General features: G+C 35.6%; 1 protein-coding gene across 2 annotated transcripts in view; it reads right to left on the minus strand.

The window, feature by feature from the left end:
* Nucleotides 1–7,670: 7,670 nt before the first annotated feature.
* Nucleotides 7,671–24,403, minus strand: part of ITGAV (integrin subunit alpha V) — an 86,875-nt gene continuing 70,142 nt past the window's right edge. For both annotated transcript variants that reach the window (XM_067741269.1, XM_067741268.1), the window contains exons 19-30: nucleotides 22,905–22,972; nucleotides 22,150–22,297; nucleotides 21,529–21,621; nucleotides 19,573–19,652; nucleotides 19,115–19,195; nucleotides 18,505–18,610; nucleotides 17,707–17,865; nucleotides 16,631–16,744; nucleotides 12,701–12,814; nucleotides 12,492–12,599; nucleotides 11,729–11,851; nucleotides 7,671–11,471 (exon numbers count right to left, since the gene is read on the minus strand). In XM_067741269.1, the coding sequence (XP_067597370.1) occupies nucleotides 11,376–11,471; nucleotides 11,729–11,851; nucleotides 12,492–12,599; nucleotides 12,701–12,814; nucleotides 16,631–16,744; nucleotides 17,707–17,865; nucleotides 18,505–18,610; nucleotides 19,115–19,195; nucleotides 19,573–19,652; nucleotides 21,529–21,621; nucleotides 22,150–22,297; nucleotides 22,905–22,972 (1,290 nt within the window). In that variant the 3' untranslated portion in view covers nucleotides 7,671–11,375. The remainder of the gene's footprint in view (nucleotides 11,472–11,728; nucleotides 11,852–12,491; nucleotides 12,600–12,700; nucleotides 12,815–16,630; nucleotides 16,745–17,706; nucleotides 17,866–18,504; nucleotides 18,611–19,114; nucleotides 19,196–19,572; nucleotides 19,653–21,528; nucleotides 21,622–22,149; nucleotides 22,298–22,904; nucleotides 22,973–24,403) is intronic.

Raw genomic sequence — 24,403 nt, forward strand, 5'->3', positions numbered from 1 at the left:
ACTCTTTTGTGTGTTCGTCCCAATGTTTCCAACATGCTGGAAAAGAACAATTTCTCACTAGTGGAAAGTTATTCTTTGGTCAAGGATGTGAAACTAGTGCCTATATAACCATAACTATATAGTTATAACTATAACTAATAATAATAATAGGCATTTTACATACATTATCTTGTATCCTCAAAGCAGTCCTACAAATTAGCTCTCATTATTCTGTTTAGCAAATGGAAACACTGAAGATCAGAGAGGCAACTGTCTTGCCCAAGGCTACACTAATAAGAAGTGACTTTACCTTTCAGCATTGTTTGAAACTTTCGCCATGAGCTTGCATTGTTTTTTAGTGATTTTTAGATGAAAATAAACTACATAATATGGGCTACATAATTTTTTGAAGAGAGATGCCAAAGTGAGGTCCCTCACACAAAACACCACTATTCCATCATGGCTTTGCCTCACCTGTGTGAGCAGGAATTATGGGGGGGGGAGGCTGAATGCAGAGAGTCTTCATTAGTTTCATCAAGCTGTTTTTGTTGCATTTTCCTCCAATTTACCTCTGCTCCTGGAGAGAAGAAAGGAGAAAATGGAAATGGCTCCAGAATCCTGACTGGCAGATCAGAAGGAAAGGAATGCTGCCAGGATTTCTGTCATCCTGCCTTACGGTGGCCAAGTCATCTTTAATATATTAGAAGCTGACCTTCCAGAGGCAAAGTTGCTGATTTCACAGCCCTCAGTGGAGGGTAGATGTGAAATTCTTCAATACTACAGACTGTTTAAAGAAATAAGCTTTGCTAATCAAGATGGGTTTTAGATGGTTTTTAACTGCTCCATTACTCATATAGTTTATGCTTAATTTCTGTGCAATATACAAAAGCCATATTATTGGATGCAATCAGGGCTAGTAGTTGGTGAATCAAAAAAGCAGGTCAAGAGACAAAAAAAATCAATATATTTTAAATATATTTTATGCTGCTTATTTTATCTTAAAATAGGCAAATATATATTCATTTACCAATCTTTTGACGTAGGGCCAATAATTTTTTTTAAATCTAACCACATCCTAGGGTTTGAAGTAGTAAACCACAATTACAATGCATTCCTATTATTAATTGCAGTTTTCGATTAAGTGGAAGGAGTTCTTAAAAACTCTTGACAAACAATTCGAATGCCAAATCCTTCTATTTTCAATTTTTCTCCAATTTTACCATTTTCTCACCCACTTAGTATTAAACTTAGTTTTCATAGAAAAATATACTTCATTTAAATTTATATTTCATCCATACCTTATAACACATAGAACTGCCAAAAACAACTGTGTAAACAAACATAACTGACTTTCGGCACAGACACAGACCAACTGGTGGGGGCAAAACCAAGCAGATGTTCAGGAAAGGGTATCCTGCTAATTTCATGTACTTTACATGTCAGCCAGTGTGTTTTACAAAGGAATGGAAGATGCCGGTTGATCTAGGAAGTTATTTTCAGGTTCCTAATCCATGGTACTGTTCATGCTTAATACAATGTAATCATTAATGTTAGAATGTCTTCATTTTTATAAATATACTGCAAGAGCCATCGGAAAGCAGATTGTAATACCATACGTATATAATAATTCTTCCCTGCTTAAGATCTACTGGTACCTCCTCATTGCTCTTAGCATAACGTCCAAAATCCCCAACAGATTTACAAAGCCCTTCACAATATATCCTCTGACTATGCAGGCTCACCTTTTAATATTTCCTACATAAACACAGAGATGGTGGTTGGTGGGGGGAGGGAAGGGAAGGGAAAGGAAAGATTTCTTTTATTCCCTTGAACTAGACTTATTTAGGTTGCACATACTGATTTCCTCGCCTGGAACTCTACTCCCTCATCTCTAACTGACAGGCTCCCACAGAGCCTCAAGGTTAGCTTAGGTATTACTCCCTCTAGGGTACTTTCCCTGACACCCTTGGCTTTGATTAGGAGCCCTTGCTATGAACTTTCATGACCCTTGTATTTCCCCTTAGGACTCTGTTACTTAAAGTGGATATTTTCTTGCCTGTATCCTCACCAGTGTAGGCTCCACAAGGGTCAGGGCCATCACGTTCACAGCTGTATCCCCAGCTCCTGCCACAATGCCCAACAGTGGTTGTCTGATTACTTGGTTGATTAAATCAACAAATAGATTTTAAAGCGGCAGAACTGTTAGTTAATGGAGAAGAGCCCGGAGTCAGACAGCTCTGGTATCCACCCCTCACAGCTATGTGATTTACAGAAGATTCTCGGGCTCAGTTTTCTCAACTGTATAGTGGGAGAAATAACAGAGCCTAAAGGAGATAACAAAATAAGATAACATATAAATACTTAGAGCTTCTTGCTATAGGAACTGTTCAGTAAATGTCAGCCATTACTTCTTTTATTAATGTTATGTAGTATTGTTCTGTTTCATTTGTATATTTTTATAATGTATATAAAATTTTATACGTAATCAATTCTTATTTTTCTTGTTATATTTTATATAGTCACTGCAAACACTCAATTAGCAAATACTGAACCATTGTTCCTAGAGGAACAGAGTGAGTTAGATTTAATAACATATTAAACATATTAGATATATATTTATGTAAGGGGTAAGAACGTTTACCTTTTTGGAAATATGATTTGCAAGGTTTAGTAACTGACTGTTTCCTTAAATTATGACTCTTCCTCCAACACTGCTGCCTTCATTTGATAGTGAGCCATTTAATTTGAGTTTGAAAACCAAAGGACTAACTGTTAAAGAGGGTTGCACAAAGTTCAAATTTGTATTTCTTTGACTAAGAACCATTTATCCGGGTAGGGTTATCCACAGAGATAGGGACAGTTTGGGATTATTAACCAAAGTGGGTCATATGGTTCAAATAGTCACTAAACTCTGGGTTTAGAGGTCCTTCTCAGGTACAGGCATGTAAATCATTAAGACTCTCTGGGGTCAGCATGCATGGATTACCTGCTGTGCAATTTTATCCATGGCATTTCAGGTACTTTCCACCCTCACCCCCAACAAGGTTGCTCCAAATATGGTGGCTCGGTAGAAGAGTTCATTAGGCACTACGGCTAGGATGGCCCAATGTGTAGAGGGAAGTGATGGAGCCAGCTCAAACTAGATTAAAAGGCTCAAGCCAGAGTTTACTTCAAGACCAGATCTAGATTTTCAAAAGCTTGGATTGTTTCAGGGACAAGACTGTTGAGGGCCTATGTGCCAAGCCCTCTGACCCCACTCTTGTGTGTCTTGACCTTAACTATCTAAATTCATTAAATAGATATGAATCTTTAAAAAAGAGAACCCAGGAAGCCAGGACTTTATGATTTGGGAACTTTTCAACATATCCAGATTGCAGAAGATGCTAAAATTAAGAGATTTATATATTTAGAGAGTTTGCTCTAGAAAGAACACAGAGACTGTACAAACATTTGCTAATATCTCAGAAGTTTTTCTTTGAAGAGATTAAGTGTGTGACTCATAGATTCTCCTCACACAACCCAACAGAAGCCAAAAATAGAGATGAGATTATTTAGGAAAGCTCTGTGGAGTAGCCTCTAGTCTAATGGAGTGAAATATCCTTGACATACACAGGCGATCCGTAAGGTTCCTGTGAATTTTATATCAGCAGAAACACTGCCAGCTTAGTCTAAAGGGATAGTGTACAAAATGAAAAAGCATACTGAACCCACACAGTCTTATCAGTAGGAAGAAAATGATAACAATACTCAGCTGTAAACATTTGCTACATTTCATGAGGGGAGAAACGATGACTCATAAGGTGAAGCCATGAGCCACAGAGTTTGAGAACCACATAGTTTGAAACCACAGAAATTCATAGACTTTGAAACCAAATATAGATTGCTCAGCTGGATTTTGGAATTGCTTGGGACCAGTGACTTCTTTTATTTTCCTTCTATTTCTTCCCTTTTTTAAACCAGAATGTCTATAATTGTTATCATATGCTTGTCTTACTGTGATATGTTGGGAGCAGAAAACTTGTTTCTTTAGTTTCACATGTTCACATACAGAGACAAATTGTACCCCTGGATGGATCATACCCAAGCCTTGCCCATAATTTAGATGATGAGATTTGGGACATTTGAGCTGCTGAGATTAAGAAGTCGTTTTGGACTTTGAGTTGATGTTGCAGTGGTTTGACTTTGGGGGACTTTAGGAATGGGTTGAATGTATTTTGCTTGTGAGATTGATGTGAATCTTTGAGGGCCAGACCATGGACCGTGGTAGACATAATAATGCCCTCCAAAAGATGTTCATGATCTAATGCCGGATTCCATGAATATGTTACCTATCATGGCAAAGAGACTGCAATAATTTAAAACTAATTCACTATCCAAGGCATGAGGTCACCAGCCTCATGCAATGACCAAGTCTGCGTGGATCTAGGAAAGGATATGGAGTAGATAAAGTTAAGAACTGGGGGCTTCCCTGGTGGCGCAGTGGTTGAGAGTCCGCCTGCCGATGCAGGGGACGCGGGTTCATGCCCCGGTCCGGGAAGATCCCACATGCTGCGGAACGGCTGGGCCTGTGAGCCATGGCCGCTGAGCCTGCGTGTCCGGAGCCTGTGCTCCGCAACGGGAGAGGCCACAACAGTGAGAGTCCCGCGTACCGCCAAAAAAAAAAAAAAAAAAAAAAAGTTAAGAACTGGATTTGGAGAATTAGAGGTGAGAAGAGGGAACTATTTCTGTACAGTGTGTAAACCAGATTCTCAGCTCTGTTATTAAATCACTCCTACACTGCCGCTATTTTAGGGTTCCCTTGAGAGGCTAGGACTGTTCAGTGGGAATATGGTAAAATTAGTTTCTGTTCTGTCATCTCTATTACTTGGTAATCACTGAATACCTACCTGTGTAGTGATTGAGAAAAGAAACTTCAGGTTCAATTTTTGCTAGTAATTTAGTACCACATGATAGTGAAGTGCTTCGCTCTGGTTTAGTAGTAAAGGTTCGTCAGAAAGTCAAAACTGGCATTACTAAGAAGTAGGAAATTTGCTTATTCTTTAATAAACTCTTCCCTTTTATTTCCTCACTAAGGTGTACTGAAAAATTCAAAATCATTCACTTGTCTGCCAATCAGGTGATGATATTTCTGAATTTTAAAGGGGTTTATGTCACTTACAATCTCAAAAAAGAACTTTAACTGCACTGTTGAAAGATGAGAAAATTTATAAGCCACCAGAACTTTCTTGCTTTCTATGGTAAACTTACCATGACCCTATCCAAAATCAAGAATCACTTCTATTACTCAAGTGGAGAGCATAATTCTCCAAATTAAATACGGCTACATTTGTACATTACTTAGTGCTTTTTTGTGAATAACTTTGTAGCAAGTAATTAATATTCTGACTACAAGATTGACTAAAAAGTAATCCCTAAAGATTCCATTTCAACACTCTAATATCTGAGAAATGATGTAGAAGAACTTTGAGAATTACTTTGAAAAAAAATTAGGTTAATAACATGAAGGTAAGTTACTGTGTGAAGTTCAAAATCTAAGTCCTCCTTCTATTAAAACAACACCAATTTATGTATTTGCTATGCTTCAGGAAGTGAGGTTGACAAGGAAAGTGACCCTGAGTGTAAAAGCGAACCTAACTATATAACTCTCTAGGCAATTCAGGACAGTTTAGAAAATGAGTAAAAATATTCCGGTTGACCCTTGAACACAGGGGTAAGGGGCTACGACTCTCTGCGAAAATCAAGTATAATTTACAGTCAGTGCTCTGTATCTGTGGTTCCTCCATATCCAAAGTTCCACATTTGGGGATTCAACTAACCAAGGATCAGGCAGTACAACAGTATTTACTATTGAAAATATCCATGTATAGGTGGAACGATGCAGTTCAAATCCTGTTGCTCAAGAGTCAATTGTAATCGGAAAAGCACTGGTGGTACATCAATTGATATTCAGGCATCCCAACCTATCCCCTAGATAGTAACAAATCTATTTTATAAACTGTGACTAGTAGTTCAGGCAGTGTTGCACAGCAGAATGCATAACGTACTAGGTGTTTGAATATGCAAGCTTTAGTCCCAATCCTGCCGGTAACTTCTTTAGACAAGTAATGAACCCTCTGGGCATGGTTAACAGTACGAAGGGAGTGAGGTAACTCCTTCCAACGTGTGCTTTTTAACAATCTGACCATGACCTGCATAGATGGTGTTATCTGCAATTGTCCTGTTTAGGGTTTGTTGAGCTTCCAGAATTGCAGGTTGCTCTTTCTGATGAAATTTGGAAACTTTTTGGCTTCGAATATTTTGTCTGTCCCATTTTTCTCTCTCCTAAGACTCCTTTTGCACCTAGATTTGTCCCACAGATCACTGTTTTTTTGTTTGTTTTTTGGGTTTTTTTGCCATCTGTGCTTCAGTTTGGGTAAGTCCTATTGATCTATCTCTAAGTTCATTGATCCTTTCCTTTGTCCTACCCAATCTACTTGTAATCCCCCTCCAATGAATTTCTGACTTCAGATATATTTTTTCAGTCTAAAGATTTCCACTTGAGTCTCTTTTGTTAGTTTCCAAACCTCTCTTGAAATGCCTGTCTTTTCATCCATAATGTTCATGTGTTCCTATAGACTCTTTAACATATTTATCATAGTTATTTAAAGTCATACCTGCTAAATTGTTTGTGGGTCTGTTTCTATTGACTATTTCTTCTCAAAGCCAAGCATCACATTTTCCTTTCTTCCCATTTACACACACACACGACCTTATGAATGATACACTGCAGTCTTTTGGTTGTGTTACCTTCCTCTGAAAGTAACTCCCTTTATGAGCAGACAATTAAATTTCAGGTGGGTCACCTTAAACTTGTGGAAGCTTGGTTTCATGCTTTGTTAGGGTGGGACACTGGTTTTACCCTTTATCCTAGGGTGAATCAATCAATCTTGGGATGTAGTATTTATTCCCAAGGAATAGATCCTCTGGGGTTTCAATGGAAAGACTGGGGGTGTTTCCAAGGCTCTGTCACTGGGTAAGACTTGAACTACAGTCTCTTGTTTCTCCTGCATTGGACAGAAGCTGGAATAACTGCTCAGTTCTTTCAAACTTCCATCTGCTGTTTTCCTTTTGGGGCCTCACTAGAGCAGAGTCAGGGTCAGCCAAGGCTTTGAGGGGAAAATGTTCCCCTTTCCCACAATGTGGCTTCTCCCTCCCCCCATCCCTCAATTTCTAGCCATGATGGCAGTCCCATCATTCTAGGAAATGAGGGGGCACTTTTCTGCTTGCATTCCATCCACACAACAGAGAGTAAACTCAGGGAAAAGTGTGGTTCCCTTCCTTGAGACCAATTCCCTCCAGTTTCTGCCTGCTTTTAGTATCTGCAGTGTCTTTAAAAGTTTCTTTTTTGCTTCTTATTCCTCATTTCATTCATTGTTATCTGATACAAGCTACTTTGCCATTACTGAAATTGGAAGCCCCTTTAAAATTTTAAATGTCTATGATACTATGATTTGTAATTGGTGTATTTTAACATTAGTTTCCTTTTGCTCTGTTTGTGACACCTTTTTTCAAATAACTAACACTCTTAAGAATGTGGACTTTTAAAGAGGTATGTCACCTCTTTGAGGTCATCCTTTTAGTGCACTACTGCTAGCTCATGTGATTAAAAAACAAAACAACATAATAGAAGGAAAACATAAAGTCCTTGCACATAAGTGGCACCATATGCTCAAGTTTATTGAACAGACACAAGTTACACACTGGAGACTAATAAGCAGAACACTGTACCAGTTTTCACTAACTCAAATCAAGTTAGCAAATGACAAATTTTAGAAGACAGTCATTTTATGTCTCACCCAATGTGGGTGATCACAAGAGAGCTAAATAAAGAAAATTACTTTCTATGTTACTTAGGTAGGAAATTAATTGATATACACAGCTTCCAAGTTACTTTAAGATATTGCAAAGTGTTTCAAAACTAGTGGGGAATAGTTCATGTCCAGCCTGAAATAAAGTGTAAAATGGACCTTTTAGGGGTAAATAACTTCATTCGTATATCCATCTCAGAATCATTCCTTCTTGCTAACAAAAATACTAATAAATCTCCATTTAGATTAGGTTTACTAAGTTAATAATGACTTTGAAATATCTAGGTTTGGTTACATTGTTATATTGCACTTGAGAAGAATGACAAGAAAAATCAAAGATTCAGTACCTCTCCCAAGAAATTCATTATACATCAGAAATTACAATGAAATACAAGCATATATGCATGCTACATGTCCATAGGTTCATCGTTCAAACTAGCCTACCAACAGGTTAAAAGAAATACTCTCCAAAACACTGAGTATTAAGTCATTTCATTCACCATTTTGGATCCTATATTCAATTTTCAAATTTTATATTTTTTCTTATTAATCAAACTATCACATATACAAGCTATCCAAGAGCACTAACACAGTGACACTGAGATAAGCAACAATCATACACAAGTATTCCACGAATGACTTATTCTTTGCCAAGCTCAACACTACATTCTGTAACACAGGAACATCAATCAACTTACAGTTGTTTGCCTTATAAAAAACCAGCGGATCTATTTATTATATACTATACTTTTGCCACATACATCTCTCTTAGGGTCATGATTCACTATGAAAAATCTTTCACATCCTCTTGAGGAAGCCAGTATAGTCTCTAATACTTGAATTTTCTCTTTATATAAAGTATCAATGAGAATTGACTATGACTAAGTAGTTTCATAACAGGTAGAACTGTGGCACTAATATTTTGATTGTTTTACAATTCAGTGTTAAGAACTTAATCAGAATTACAATAATCACCAATTACAAGAAAAAGGTAAAGGGAAGAAGAGGAAAGCGCCTCCCTCACACAAATATTTCTCAAAATATCAAGTCTGAAATAAATGCCTATTTAAGGAATCAACAACAGCATCAATATTTCTTACCAATATCAAATGTTTTAAATATTCTCAACCCCAACCATGTGTATTTTCTTAAACTGAATCAGATTATAAGAATTTTACACTCAAAATGGCTTTCAATTCTCAATAAATCACAAACACAGCAGTGATTATTTTTTGACATTTTATCTAAAACATTCACATGCTACTTTAGGGTAAAAAGAAACTCAACATTTCCCAAATATTTTCCTCAAGGACTAGGTTTTTAAATTATACTCCTACCATATTTTTGTACAGATATAAATCTTCATTTTTCTTAAAGAAAATACTATTGCTTTAAACTACATTCCATAAGAGCAATTTAAAGCATCATGTTAATTTCCACGACAACACCCTTCAATCTCCTCCAGTCTCAGGCTCTCCCAACTGAGCTATTTTGGCTCCTCCTTCAATCTCTGGTAGAAGATTATACCTTGAGATAAGAGGCCATAAAAGCAATAGACTGTGCAAAATCAAACAGTAACATTTTTTTAGAAGAGTGACTTTCTATCCAAAAGATAGTTTCAGGAATGACTGCTATTAGGTGGGAAAACAGGTAAGGTGAACATTGTTCTAGACCAATTCAGTGACTGTCTGGTGGCAGGCCCTAGGATAAAAATATTTTTTTCTTAAAAAACTTTAAATTTATTGGTAATAAAAATACTTACTGCATATGACTAAGATCTTTTGAGCTACTAATAAAATCTATATTACAACACCTATTAATTTTAAAAATCACTAAAGCTAAATATAGGGTCTTGTCAACGTTCTAACTTGTATAACTCACCTACATATGCCTCTGTTTTATGAATATATTCTAGCGTAGGCACTTGTTAGGGAGTTATAACACAAGACATGGCAAGATAAATTTCAATTATTTTTAAAACATAGAAAAATATTCAGTTATTTAAGTGAAATATTTATCATTGCCTAATGAAGACAGTAGTTAAAAAGCTATCAAACTCTCAATTTCTAATGTACAACATGATGTAACTGCACAAAAATAGGTATAACTAATAGTCATCCCCAGGCCTGGAGGAACTGTGAATAATTCACATATTCCTCTAGAAGATTCATCACCCTACGGACTTATAAAACTACAACTTGCCACCTGTGCAGCTTTTATTTAAAAATCCTAGAAAAGTAATTTATATTAATAAAACCTAAAAGAGTTTAAAAAGGTTTCCAATAACTTGAATTGCTTATAAAATAACCTCTAAGAAGTCATTTTGATAGCTGAGACTGGTTTTACATGTTACACCTGGCTTCAACTGAGGTAATATCCATCTGAGCAGTACTACGCTATTGCTAGAAGTAAACCAGTGAGCTACTTTAAGAATTTCAATTCCAAGCATTTCTTGCAGGGTTGGGAGGTTGAGTGCAGGTTCCTCTAAGTTGTAAAGATTCCTCATTGATCTTGACACATTCTCAGTAACAGTTTTGGAAATGGAAGGAAAAATACATATATAGGAGGAAAATAAATTAATCCCAACTAAAAACTCTTGCTTTAATCTAAGAACAAACTATTAATAAGCAACTCTGTCAAAGAACTACAAACATAGTCTTTTAATTTAAATGCTCCTTTTTCTTTTTTTTTGTATTGTATTGTATATAGCCAGACTAATGCAATGGAATAAATGTACTTTGGAAATGATTTCCAACTCCATATGGCTTCAAGCATCATGATGTTTAGCAGAAATTAAATGACTACACAAAAGAGGCATTTTTGATTATAAAACTAATTTTCAGTATAAGTTGACTTAAAGGATTTGAAATAGAACTTAAACTTATACAAAATAAAATGTAATCAAATGGACTGTGGATAAAAATATAAATAAAAATTTAATAGCATGTATTCAATTTTCAGATTAAAACAAAAAACTGTACCTTTGCTATCACAGCAAAGAGTTTTGATGGGATCATGCATTTTTCTTTTTTAAAAGTTCTACCATATAGGTAATATTAAAATCCAAGTTTATGCAGTTATAAAGTTAGCTTGAAAACTCAACTGTAGTGTAATGTGTATTAACAGTAAGTATCTCTACAAAAGATGTGGATCCTAAGGTCCAAATTTGGATTGCTTTAAAACAACAAAAACAACAACAAACAAAATCCAACATACAAAATCAGAAACAATAATTGTAGGAGGTACTATTTTAGATAAAGTGGTAACTCAGGCACTACCTGTCTTATGTACATTGAAGAAGATCTATCCTTAAAATGTTATTATTTAAATACCTAAAAATACAAGTCAGTGGATGTGTATTAAATGTATGTCTGAACTTAATTATAATGAAAAGGTTGACAAATATTGCTCTCACTTTGTGGTTAATACCAATGGGTACCATCAGCAGTAGAGTCTTGGAACTTTATTCCTCATGAAGGAAATTTAAAAACCTATATTGAAGTTGGTACTTCTAATGGGACAGGATGTAGCACAACTTAAAAATCACAGTTAAGTTTCTGAGTTTCCTTCACCATTTTCATGAGGTTGAAGCTGTTCCCTTTCTTGTTCTTCTTGAGGTGGCCGGACACGTTTAAAGAAGCCCATCTGCCAGTTGAAAAAAAAAACACCTCACATTACTGCACATCACTGAAGAATACTGAAAGCATTCTGAGTGACCATATTATGACCAAGAAAATTTAAATGGCACTTAGTTGAATTTTTCTTCCTTCAAATGATAAGGACTGCTCATCATGCATCATCATTAAAGGTCCCTTTCTTCTTTCCCTCCCTTCTTTTGCTCCCTTCCTTCTCCTTTTCTTCTGCTTCCCCTCCCTCCCTCTCTTCCTAAGTCCATCACTTACCCTGTACATTACAAATACCAAAACAGCCAGTAACAACAATCCTGCTAGAACTGCTAAAATGATCACCCACACAGGTACAGGCATGGGTGCTGGCTGAATGCCCCAGGTGACATTAGTGGTAACCTGTTGGGGGAAAAAGTTCTTGAGTTTTGAAAATAGTTCACTGAATCATTCAACAAATATCTGAATGTCTACTATATTTTATGTCAATGTTACTCACATTATTTTCTTTTCTAGTACATGATAATTTATGATTACACATTTGGTATCAATAGCATACACACACACACACACACACACACACACACACACACACACACACACACGAAACTCTCAACAGGTTAACCTCTGACTGACTCTGAAATGATTTTTAAATAATCCAACCCAGTTTACGATGTGTTGGTCCCATTTTAATCCTCAAATTAAAGATTTATAAAATGCCCTCACTTAACTGCAGTTAATTTCCAACTTTCTAACTCTGTGGGGAGAAATTCCCAAAATTTTCCCTCATGAAATTTATTGATGCTAAGTAGCTTACAAAGGACAAGATGCTAAAGTAAAAGGTCTACCTTTAATAATTCTGGGATGGGGGGGAGGAAAACAGTAATATTAAACTAGTTTATACTAGGTTATAATCCATTCAAATAACTCAAGTTACTTTAAATTATCAAAATAATTAACTGCCATTATTTAAAATACAATAAAAATATCTATGGTATTGAACTGAGTGCATTTATTCCATTTCCCCAAATCAATGACTTACCAATGTGGAGTTGAAGATGTCCTCAATTAGAAGGTTCTTATATGGAAACTCTATAACATTAAATGAAGCAGACGACTTCAGAGAATATGAATGATTCTGGTTTTCCTTCTATATGGGAATAACAATAAAATGATTTTCTATATGTCAGGCCTTTTTTATTTCTTTGAAAAAATGGATAAGTTCGCTGAATGCTGCATCTGCCCACTTACATTCATAAAGGTCTCAGTCCACAGCAGAGACTTTACATACAGGATTGCACTCTTTCCTCTGTCTAGTCGCCCCACCTGGCAGACGATCTTCAAGCATTCAGCAATTCCACAACCCTGCCAAAAAATTACTTACTTAAAAGAAAAGATCATTCTATCATCTCTTCAACATATGAAAAGCAGACAATTGACTTGTTTTATGTGAAGGCTAAAGAGATGATCTAGATTCTTTTGCCTTAATAGCAGTAACATTTAAAATGAGTAGGCTAACAGTTGAATCTATGAATGCTTCTTGTTATGAAGGGGTTGGTTTTAATGTGATTTGTTATGGAAGGATAAGTGCTATAATATTAAAATATTTATTGTTATAGCTAGAACTCAACATTCTTTAGGCAAACCCAGAGCATGGTGATTTTAGTAAGACATGAAAATCAGATCACAATAGGCCTGTGGAAAAGAAAAAGAAACAGAGTGAATCTTTAATAGCTATTCCACATCAGACCTGTAGAAATCAAGTGGCATGAGTGTTTTTATCAGTAACCTGAAGGCAGACAGTCAAAAGTAATAAATATTCACCACCTTCTACGTGCTGGTCAAACTGCATTAGACATGTCATATGCATATACCTCACAACAGTGTTATCCAGTAAGTGACACCTCCAGTTGATGAATAGGAATAGAAGTGAACTCCCTTGACCTGGTAAAGGGCATCTATGAAAAGCCCACAGCTAACATCATACTTACTGGTGAAAGAATGGATGCTTTTCCCCTAAGATCAGGAACTGGACAACAGTGCCCACTCATGACACTTCTATTCTACATTGTTCAGAAGGTTCTAGCCAGTGCAATGAAGCAAGAAAAAAATTAAATAAACGGTATCCAGATTGGAAAGAAAGAAGTAAAGCTATCTCTATTCAAAGATGATAGAATCTTACTTACAGAAAACTTTAAAGAATCCACAATAAAACTATTAAAGCTAATAAACAAGTACAGAAAAGGTACAGAATACAAGATCAGTATACAAATATGAATTGGTTTTCTATACATTAGCAATGAAAAATATGAAAATGAATTTAAAAAAACAATTCTATTTTAAATAGCATTTAACAAGAATAAAATATGTAACTAAGGAAGTGCACGACTTGTGCACTAAAAACTACAAAATGTTTTTGAAAGAAATTAAAGAAGACCTAAATAAACAGAAGACAGCTCATGTTCAAGGACTGAAAGACTTAATATTAAGATGGCAATATTACCAAAATGATAGACAGATCCAATAAAATTGCTATCAAAATTCCAAAAAAAAAAAAATCCAACTACCATTTTTGTAGAAATGGCAAAGCTAATCCTAAAATTCATATGGAATTGCCAGGAACCCCAACTAGCCAAAACAATTTTGAAAAAGATGAAAACACTGCAGGGCTCACACTCCCCAATTTCAAAACTTACTGCAGAAGGACAACAATCAAAAAAATTAGGATGCATGTATAGATCAATGGAATAGAATTGAGAGTCCAGAAACAAACTCATACATTCACAGTCAATTCATTTTCAACAAGGGAGCCAAGACCATTTAAAGGGAAGAGACAGGTCTTTCCAACAAATGATGCAGGGAGAACTAGAAAACCACATGCAAAAGAATGAATCTGGGCCTCTATTTCACACCATATACAAAAATTAACTCTATATGGATCAGAGATATAAAAGTAAGAGCTAAAAGTATAAAACTTAGAAAACCAGGGACTTCCCTGGTGGTCCAGTAGTTAAGAATCCATGCTCCCAACACAGGGAGCCTGGGGTTTGATCTCTGGTCAGGGAACTAGAGCCCGCATGCCATAACTAAAGATCCTGCATGCCACAACTAAAGATCCCACATGGCACAAGTAAAAGATCCTGCATGCAGCAATGAAGATCCCGCACGCAGCAACGAAGATCCCGCGTGCACAACTAAGACCCGGCCTAGCCAAATAAATAAATATTTTTTTAAAAAAAAGAACAACAACAACTTAGAAAAACAGAAAACTTGTGTGTAAATCTCCAGGACTTTGGGTTAGGCGATGGTTTTTAAAATATGACAGTAAAAATATAAGCAACACAAGGAGAGATAGACTTGAGAAAAGAAATTTGGACTTCTTTAAATTTAAAACCTTTTTTCCATCAACAAATACTATCAAGAAAGTAAAAAAGACAACTTACAGAATGAAAGAAAATATGTGCAGTAACAGCTCTGATAAGGGTAGTATCCAGAATATATAAAGAACTCCTCATGACTCAACAACAAAAGGCAAACGACCCAATTTAAATATGGGCAAAAGGTTTGAATAGAGATTTTTCGAAAGAAGATATACAAACGAAAAGGTGCTCAGCATCATTAGTCATTAGGGAAATCCAAATAAAACTACAATGAGATGCTACTTCACTCCGATGAGGATGACTACAAAAAAAACCCCAGGCTTTGCAGTCTCTGGTTTTCTCTCTGAGTTAGACAGGAAGACACTGGAGTGACATGACCTGACCTACTTTTAAAAGGATCATTATGGCTTCTATGTGGCAAATAGACTGTCGTGGTGACAGGGGCAGGAATATGGAGTCCAACTGGAGGTTTGGCAATAGTTCAAGTGAGAGAGGAAGGTGGTCTAGGTTAGGTCGTGGCAGTGGTAGAGACGGCAAGAAGGGGCCACATTCTGGCTATTTTGAAAGTAGATAATGATAGAATTTGCTGATATATAGGATTATGAAGTTTGAGAGAAAGAGGAGAGTCAAGCCCCATGCCAAAGTTTGGGACAGAGAACAGAGTTGATATTTACTAAAATGAGGAACACCATAGAAAGATCAGAGTTGAGAAAACTCAAGGATATGTTCTTAGAATTAAGTTTAAGATTCCTATTAAAATATTTAAGAGGAGTTCCAGAGGATAATGGAGTCTGGAGTTCAATGCAGAGGACCGGGTTGGAAATATTAATCAAAGTCATCTACATAGAAATGGTACTTACCAGCCATACGAATGATTAAGATCATCTCATATGGCACTGTCAGATAGAACCTTCTACAATGACAGAAATCATCAGTGTGGAGATACCTGTGCTTCCCGAAGTGGTAGCCACTAGCCACATGTGGCTACTGAACACTTGAAATGTAGCTGGTGTCTACAACACTGGACTGCACAGATCTAATGAATGACTGTAGGTGGAGCAGACAAGAACTCTGAGATCTGAGCCCTGGAATACTCTCTAGAGCTTAAAGGTCTGGAAATGGAGATTGAGACAAAGTAGCCAGTTGTGGTAGGTGGACAACCAAGAGAGTAGTGCCCAAGAAGTGAGAGAGGAGTGTTTCACAAAAGAGGAAGTGATTAACTGTGCCAAAAAAGTCACTGTGCAGTTGAACTGAATGAGAACTAAGAAGAACCATGGCCTCTGGAGATGTCAAAGTAACCGGTGATCACTAATGAACATAAACACTATACCAGGTTCTCTGTTAGTTGATGGTTTGCAGATCTGTTAAATTTTAAAAACTTAAGTGACAAACCTCTTTATAACATTATAGTCATTAGATAGACTGACTCAACAAAAGTTGATCATAATGCTAATTATTCTTATATTTCTGTTGAGCCCTTCTGTTTTTTTCTGCAATATTGAACATAAGTTTCAAAGATTAGGGTGAGACTGAGAAAGAGGTCAGTTAAAGGAGTGCAGTCAGAGAAATAAGTTAGAACATAAAATATTTTTATTAGTAATCTACACAAAGACAGATCATTTGAAGAAAATGTGGCATTAATTCAATTAGGAACAAGGAAAGTAAGAGAAGTGAATGGTATAAAAATATACGGAGTTCTTTCCAGCACAGCTGTTGTTACTTTTGAAATGTTCTTTGGTATCAGTTCTATAATCACATATTTTAAAATATTTAAAGGGCTTGTTGTTGAAATGCCACTTACCAAAGTGTGCACATCTCCTTCACTGAGGGTGAGATCCCGCTTAGTGATGAGATGGTTCCGGTCACCTTGCCCACCAATTGTGTCATTCTTTTCAGTTGTTTGCGAATTTGAGATCTAGGATTACATGAATAAACTGGTGGTAAATAACAATGGAAAATATTTTGCACTGACACTTTGGCATAAACTGTTATACATGATTAAAATATAGTGACTAAAAATTTGGTATGACAGAAAATTCACCACTTAATATATGGCTAAAACTAAGCAAAGGAAATAAAGATTAGAGTCCTTAATATGCGGGAAAAAAATTACCTCTACCTAGCCATCATTTTCTCCCCTTGCATAGCTAGAGGGGAAACTGATAAAATACTTAGAAACAGCTTGAAATTTCACAGTGTACATCTGTGATGTATGTCAATCATGAGTATACATTTTTTGCTTTGTTTTCTTAACTTTCCTTACTCTGACCTGTGGATAGCTTCTTATCCAAACATATGTGCTAGGATGGAGAAGACTATATCCAAATAGAATTCCATAAAATGACATTTTTCTAGGTCAAGTCAAAAGAGCCAAGAGTAAAATGTTATATCTTATCCCCAAGACAAAAATTTCAACATCCAAACACCCTTGACACATATTACATGTGGATAAACCACTCTGCGATAAAACCAAAGTCAAATTGGGTCACTTAAGAATAACTCCGGATGAGAATTCCCTGGCGGTCCAGTGGTTAGGACTCCGCACTTTCACTGCCGAGAGCGTGGGTTCAATCCCTGGTCAGGGAACTAAGAACCCGCAAGCTGCGAGACACGGCCAAAAAAAAAAACAAAGAGTATCTCCGGAGGCTCACTAAACACTACATAAATAAATGGTTTACTAGGACTTCACAAAATTCATCCTTACTCATTACACAAATAAACAATTTAATTCATAGTATACTGGTTATGAGCTAAAATATTTTCACAGAATAGATTTATTATTAAAACAATCGTTTATTTCATGCATTTCTTTTATAGATTTAGAAAGAAAAGCAATAAAATATCATCATAATAAATAGCTGCTATTAAGTACATTACCTTAATTCTCAAAGGGTTGATCTCCATATCTGAAGTGCAGTTCATTGGCCCATCAATATCATATTGAAGGATGTACAACAAAGTGTTATTGTTATATTTGTAAGGCCACTGAAGATTTAGCATTGCCTTGCTGAATGAACTCGGACCGTTATTTCTCAGCTAATGAGGAGAAGGAAATGTAAATACTTAGGGCAAAAATCTATTCTATAATCCTTCCCCTACAGCAACTTTAGGAATCATTAAGCAACAGGATTTGAATAACAGTTTGAATAACAGTTTCCATAGTTACTCTAATATTACAACATGATCATTATTATGCAAAAGAATCAAACTCAACATCTGCCTCTGCGTAGGGCAGTATAAATCAGGAAGAATATATAAACAAAAGAGGAAAACGTGAAAAAGTTACTGATAAGTGGCATAGAAAATTTTCTTCCTACAGAACCAAAATTTTACTCAGTGACCTATTCTCTTTACTCAAGTAGAACTGGTTTTATTTTATTATTAAAATAATAATAATAAAATATTACTTTTAAGTTAATTCTTATTATTATTTTCTTTACTAATTGGTTTTAAACAACAATTTGTATAAACAGCTTTCTTTTACTACTGGAAGCTACTTGTCTAATAAAAATGAACTTAAGAATAGGGAAAAAATTCAAAGAAATCTCTGGTACATATTTAAACTATGCAGAGTTTACGTAAAAGTTAAATAGACTTGTTTTTTAAAAAGAGCCTATCTATTCCTCTCTTTGTTGGCTGTCTACCAGGTATCAGTTAAATCCAACAGCTGCAAACCTCGTAGATGTGCTGAACAACTGGCCCAACGTCTTCTTCAGTCTCAGGGTTCTCCTTGTGCTCCCAATTTGGAATCGGAAGAAAGATATGATCAGGACTTGAGACTCTAAACAATGACCAAAGAAAACCTACCATGAATATCAAAATGATATGGTCAGTTCATTTTCAAAAGTACCTAGTGTCCAAATGAATAAAATCAGAATTAATTAAAAAAAAAACACCATACATTTAACAGACAAAACAGAAACTATACTTGTATGTGTACATGCACAGATGGACATACAAACCACTCTTTATTGAATCTAATGTAACAGGTGAATTGATAACAGGTGAACTTTTGCATAAAAGTTCAATAAATTTATTTTGTGCCACTTTTGCCATGTCTGGTTTATTTCCAAAGGATTATCAAATAAATATTTGGGGCTTTGGAATACACCCAGGACCTTCTTCTTTCTACAGACGCTACAGCTCTAGTAAAACGACACCGAAACATGGAGCGTCTACTATCCAAAAGAAGCTAGGGGCCCTAGGACTTACTTTTAAGAAGTAACTACTTTTAAAGTAGTTTAAATCATGAGAATGAGATACTCAACTGGGTAATCATACTGACCCTCTTATCTCAACAGCAGCTAAAACAGCAAGGTCAACTTTGTAAGATACAACCGGGCTTACTTTGTCAAAAAGATTGGAGCTGAAAAAGAAAAAAATATATTTAGGACTGACTAGAGCATAATCCTCATCAATAGCATACAGAGGCAAATGCAGTGAAACTAAAAGTAAACAAATTAAAAGCAGTAAAGAAATGACAAACTACAAATCAAAATAATTACTTTCATTAGCATTTAATTCCAAGAAGATGATTTTTAGTTAACTTTTAGTTTTGTTTTACAAACTCAAAAGCAACATAAATTATTCTTATGATGTAAATATTGATTTTAAAATGCTACAATAAGTACTAAAATTTTAGTCTATGCTATTCCAGAATATTTAAGTATACTGCGTAATGTATTTATAACAAATAATATTTCCTCCATAGTTATTATAAACGGAAAAAAGTTGTTTTCATACCTTTGGATTTGTAAGTCAAATTTCACGGAAGTATCCATCTCTGATTGCTGGTGCACACTGAAACGAAGACCAGCTAGGAGCTGAAGGAGGCGGGAAAGATGGCAATGTTAGTTAGAACAGTGTCAAGTTAGTGAAATTCCAAATCCACCGTCCAAAGAAAAAAGAATAGGGTTTCTCTGAACTTACAATAAAACTGAAAGTACTCTAGCAAAGGTAATTAAGTCTGATCTTCTATCAAATCTCTATTATTTCAGATACTTGGGCCAATCCATAATGGAGCCTGTTTAACAATGATTAACCATAATTATATCTCCTTATAATATTAACTAATTATCTCCTTATTATATTAACTAATATTAACCTTCTGAAAAATGCAACAGGAATTGCTTGTTGACCAAATGACAGTATAGTAGTTATGCACGATAATTTGGTGACAGGAAGCTAACACATGAACTTGTGTTAATGGAGCAGGAAGGAAGAAACAGATGGCTTACAAGAGTGAGAGAACTTGGCTAGAAAGGACAGATGTAGGGCCAGAAGCAGAATTTCTCCACGTCACCCACAACTCCATCAATAACAAACATCTTAGCTTCTGCAGGAGGAAAATTGTTATTTTAAAGAAAAAACTGAGCTACAAGGTAAGGGAAAGCAGCCTTCTTGGGGGGGGTCACATAAATGACATCTAAAAATGGCCCTTCTAGGGGACCTTGTGAAACTGCCTCCCACTTTACAAAGCTTGGAACCAGCCACAAGAATCAACCTGGAATTATCTATACTGAGTGAGCAGTGAGTGAGAAAGATAGAGAGAACGAGAATATAAGAAAATAAAAAGCATGCTCACTTGTTAATGAAACATTGTAGTTAAACACTGTGTTAAATACATGTGAAAAAATGCAACTCTGGGTACTTTGTTCAAGCCCTTTTCCCTAAGAGACCTTATATCTAGAAATAATAATGACTTTTAATGGAAAATATATTTAAAGAAATATGAAATATTTATTTTTATTGAAATATATTTGACATATAACACTGTAAATTTAAGGTTGATTTGATACATATATACACTGTTATATGATTGCCACTGTGGCAATAATTGCACCTCTGTCACATTACATAATTATCATTTCCTTTTTCTGGTTGGAATTATTAAGACCTAGTCTCTTGCAAGTTTGATGATTATAAGACGTTACTGTTGTCTATAATCACTATGCTGCACATTAGAGCTTTAGACTTACTTGCAAGTCTGTACCCTTAAACAACATCCAATAGGAGAGAAGTTGTTTATATGGGTAGATATGGAATATTCAGCCCCATAATATCATAGATCTTCAAATTACCAATATCTATGTCCTTATTAAATTAAATTCTATTGAAAAGGCAACATGAAATATACTGCTGTTTTTTTTTTTTTTTCATTGATAATAGGAATTCTACAAGGTATATTTTTGTTTCCTTTTTAGAGGATTTGGGAAGCAACTCACTGAGTGCTTCTTCTCAAGCTCCTGGGCTCCCTTCTCCACCCCCTGAAGGGGAGCCTGATCCAACCACTGTGCTCTTTGATCCTACTGGGATGACCATATAGGTTTCAAGTTAATGAGATCATTCTAACTCACTTAAGAATGACAGTCTTGGTATTTGTCAGAGTAGCTTTGAGGATGCATTAAAGTGTTAGTTTAAAATATCAAAGTTACAATCTCAGTCCTTAGTTTCAACCATGTTCTCATCCATTTACCAAATTGAAGGTGAAGAGCAGCTTACTGAATACAGGTAATAACACAACCCATTACTTTAGTATCTTAATCAAAACTAAACTCTGATAATCATTACATTCTAAATCAAAGCCAGTTTACACACTATTTTGAAGTGCTTATAAAAAAATTACTATGGACAAACCCACAGAAAAATATGCTATTCTCTATAAAAGAAAAAACAATCCATTTAATTAAAATGCCTTACTTGAGTTCCAGCCTTCATTGGGTTTCCAAGGTCACATACCACCTGGCGGGTTTGGTTTTCTGTCTTAAAGGCACAGGAAAGTCTTGCTAAAGCCTTTGATAGACAAAGAAAAAGGATTGAAAGGAAAATAAATTAATGACCAAAAAAAATGCAGAAGCCATAATAAGACTTTAAAGTTCCTAGACAATATCATGCAGTTGGATGATTAGGTTTCTGGCTTTACAAAGCAAATGCATCTATTTGAGCAATGAGGGGTACAGGGGAAAGCAGAATTGTGTACAAGTACCACATATAAAGTCAGAGTGTTTCTGAACGATCCCTAGAGGACATAGATACATAACCATATTACCTCTGAAAAATTATTTGATGGCCAGGCTTAGACACTTTATCCATCTGACCCTGTTTCAGGCACTTAGCTAGCAGTTTTGTAAATGTCCTATCAATGCATTATGCAAAGTTATTAGGCTTGAAAGGAATTATGTAAGATAGGCACTCTATTGTCTAGCAATTTAGCCTTAGGTAGAAAGGCTAAGCTTGTACTACACTAAATAGGGGAGCAGCTCATTAATGTTAATGTGAACTATGAGTGCATTTCAATTTTTAAAGGGGCAGCTTGCTTACTTCACTGTTGCGGACCACCCCGATGAAATCGGCCTGCGGTGGGATGGAAACGATGAGCTCAGCTTCATAGGCACCTTCCCCCTGATTCTGAGCCTTAACAATCAAGGTCAGAGGGTTGTCGTCCCCAATATAGATCTTCTTTTGATCACTACGAGTTAATACAAATCTAGACAATGAAAAAAGACTGCACGGCGAGAGCATGACTATTCAAAGCACTGACATGTTCAACAGTGTCTCGAGATTTTTTAAGACTACTCTACAGCTCAACAGAAAACTGGAAATAGCACACTGGGTGCAAATCCAATGCTTCTCCCAGTAAAAGAACACTGATGCCTTTAGCATATCACTATCACTCATATGTATTACAGAAGTAATTTTATATCTCTTTGTACTTATTAATCCCCTGATTTTTTTTCTAAAGGCTGAATTAATCATTTGTCATGATACTCACAATATTCGCTATAATTTGTACATCGTATAAAATGGTAATGAGTCCTTTAGTTAAGAGTATCTTTAAGAGGATATAATGTTACTTTGTGACACTACTCCATGCTGAATAGGAAGAGATCTGCTAACCTAAGTAGCCAGTGAAAACATAGCACCTATTTTTTTAAAGCTCAATATTTATAGCTTTACTGAAAACCATGCATTATCCTCCAACATAACTAATTCTCATTACTATTACTTTAATAGAAAAATGTGTTCTTTCATTTAAATTTCTTATTATACAGTCTATAATTTGGAGCAAAACTTACCTATCTACAGAAACTTCCAGTTTGGGTTTACAGACATTGTCTTCACCACAGTCAAGCAGAATATGAGCCTAGAAAAAAATTTTATTTTTCTCTACATGAATAAATACCAGCACAGGTCACATATGCAGTGTATACCAATATATGTGTGGATGTATATGAATATACATTTATGCACACATGTATACATTTATATACACTCTACACTCTACACTCTACACACTCTACACTCTATACATTCAGGTATAAATACCTGAATTCAAAAGGGATCATGGCTGCCTGTTTTTAAATAGGTCAGTCTTAGCTAGTAAGAATGAAAAGGAAGAAAAAGATTTATAGGGTATAATACAACTAGTTGGAACCTTTTAGTTCTACCTCAAATTAAGCTGTTAAGATTTTGGAATGAAGTATAGAAGAGAAAGTAATATTCAAGAAATGAGGGTTCTACTTTACTCAGCTGCTGCTAGCCAAGTTGTGTGACCTTAGAGGGATCAAGAGGGATCTTAAAGGGAAAAAACAGTGACAGGCTTTCTTAAAAAACAAAACAAAACAAAACAAAAACTGTATGTTTCCAAGTCACAAGGGAGGCACCGCTCCCCAGAATAGAATTGTATGGTAGAGATCTTAACTGTCAGTTTAATTGGGATGAAACCCAACAGTACATGTAAACTAATTCAATGACCTAGATGTAAACAGCTGCTATGCACTTCAAGAAGATGGGGGGAAAGGCCAGGACCAGTAGAAGAAACTTGAGGTGACTCCATAAGTGATACCAAATACAATCACTGCTAATTTAGTTCATGAACAAAGAACGGATTTAATGATATGTGATATGGTGTGTATTAAAAGTCCCAGTTAGAATGATGAGTATCTGAAGTTTGGAATGAAAAGTATTATGAAATATTTTTTTCAACATCTTTATTGGAGTATAATTGCTTTACAATGGTGTGTTAGTTTCTGCTGTATAATAAAGTGAATCAGCTATACATAAACATATATCCCCATATCTCCTCCCTCTGTGTCTCCCTCCCACCCTCCCTATCCCACCCCTCTAGGTGAACACAAATCACTGAGCTTTTGTGTATATAAGTCAATACAACTCTCTCATTTCCTCCCAGCTTACCCTTTATTATGAAATATTAATAAACTATGGTAAAGGGATATTTGACTAACTACCATTCTACATTGAAGAGAGAGGATTAAACTGGCATTGGTGCAGCTGTAGCCTTAAAATATGCTGTCAGGAAAGATAGTTTCAGAGATGGAAAAGACAAAGCAATGTCTTCCATTCACAGAGAACTAAATCTCTATGGTTACATACTTAATATCTTGTACAGATTAAGAACTTAATACATATTTGAATGAATAAATGGAGGGTAGGAAAAACAAAACTCTCTTTCTGCAGGAAGCATGAAATCTCTAACTCCAAAGGATTAGGGTACAGAAAGGGAAACTCAAAAGCTGCCCTGTCTGATATAGTAGCCACTAGTGAGCCACATGTG

The sequence above is a fragment of the Pseudorca crassidens genome, chromosome 6 (assembly GCF_039906515.1).
Source record: "Pseudorca crassidens isolate mPseCra1 chromosome 6, mPseCra1.hap1, whole genome shotgun sequence".
In the NCBI taxonomy this organism is placed as follows: domain Eukaryota; kingdom Metazoa; phylum Chordata; class Mammalia; order Artiodactyla; family Delphinidae; genus Pseudorca; species Pseudorca crassidens.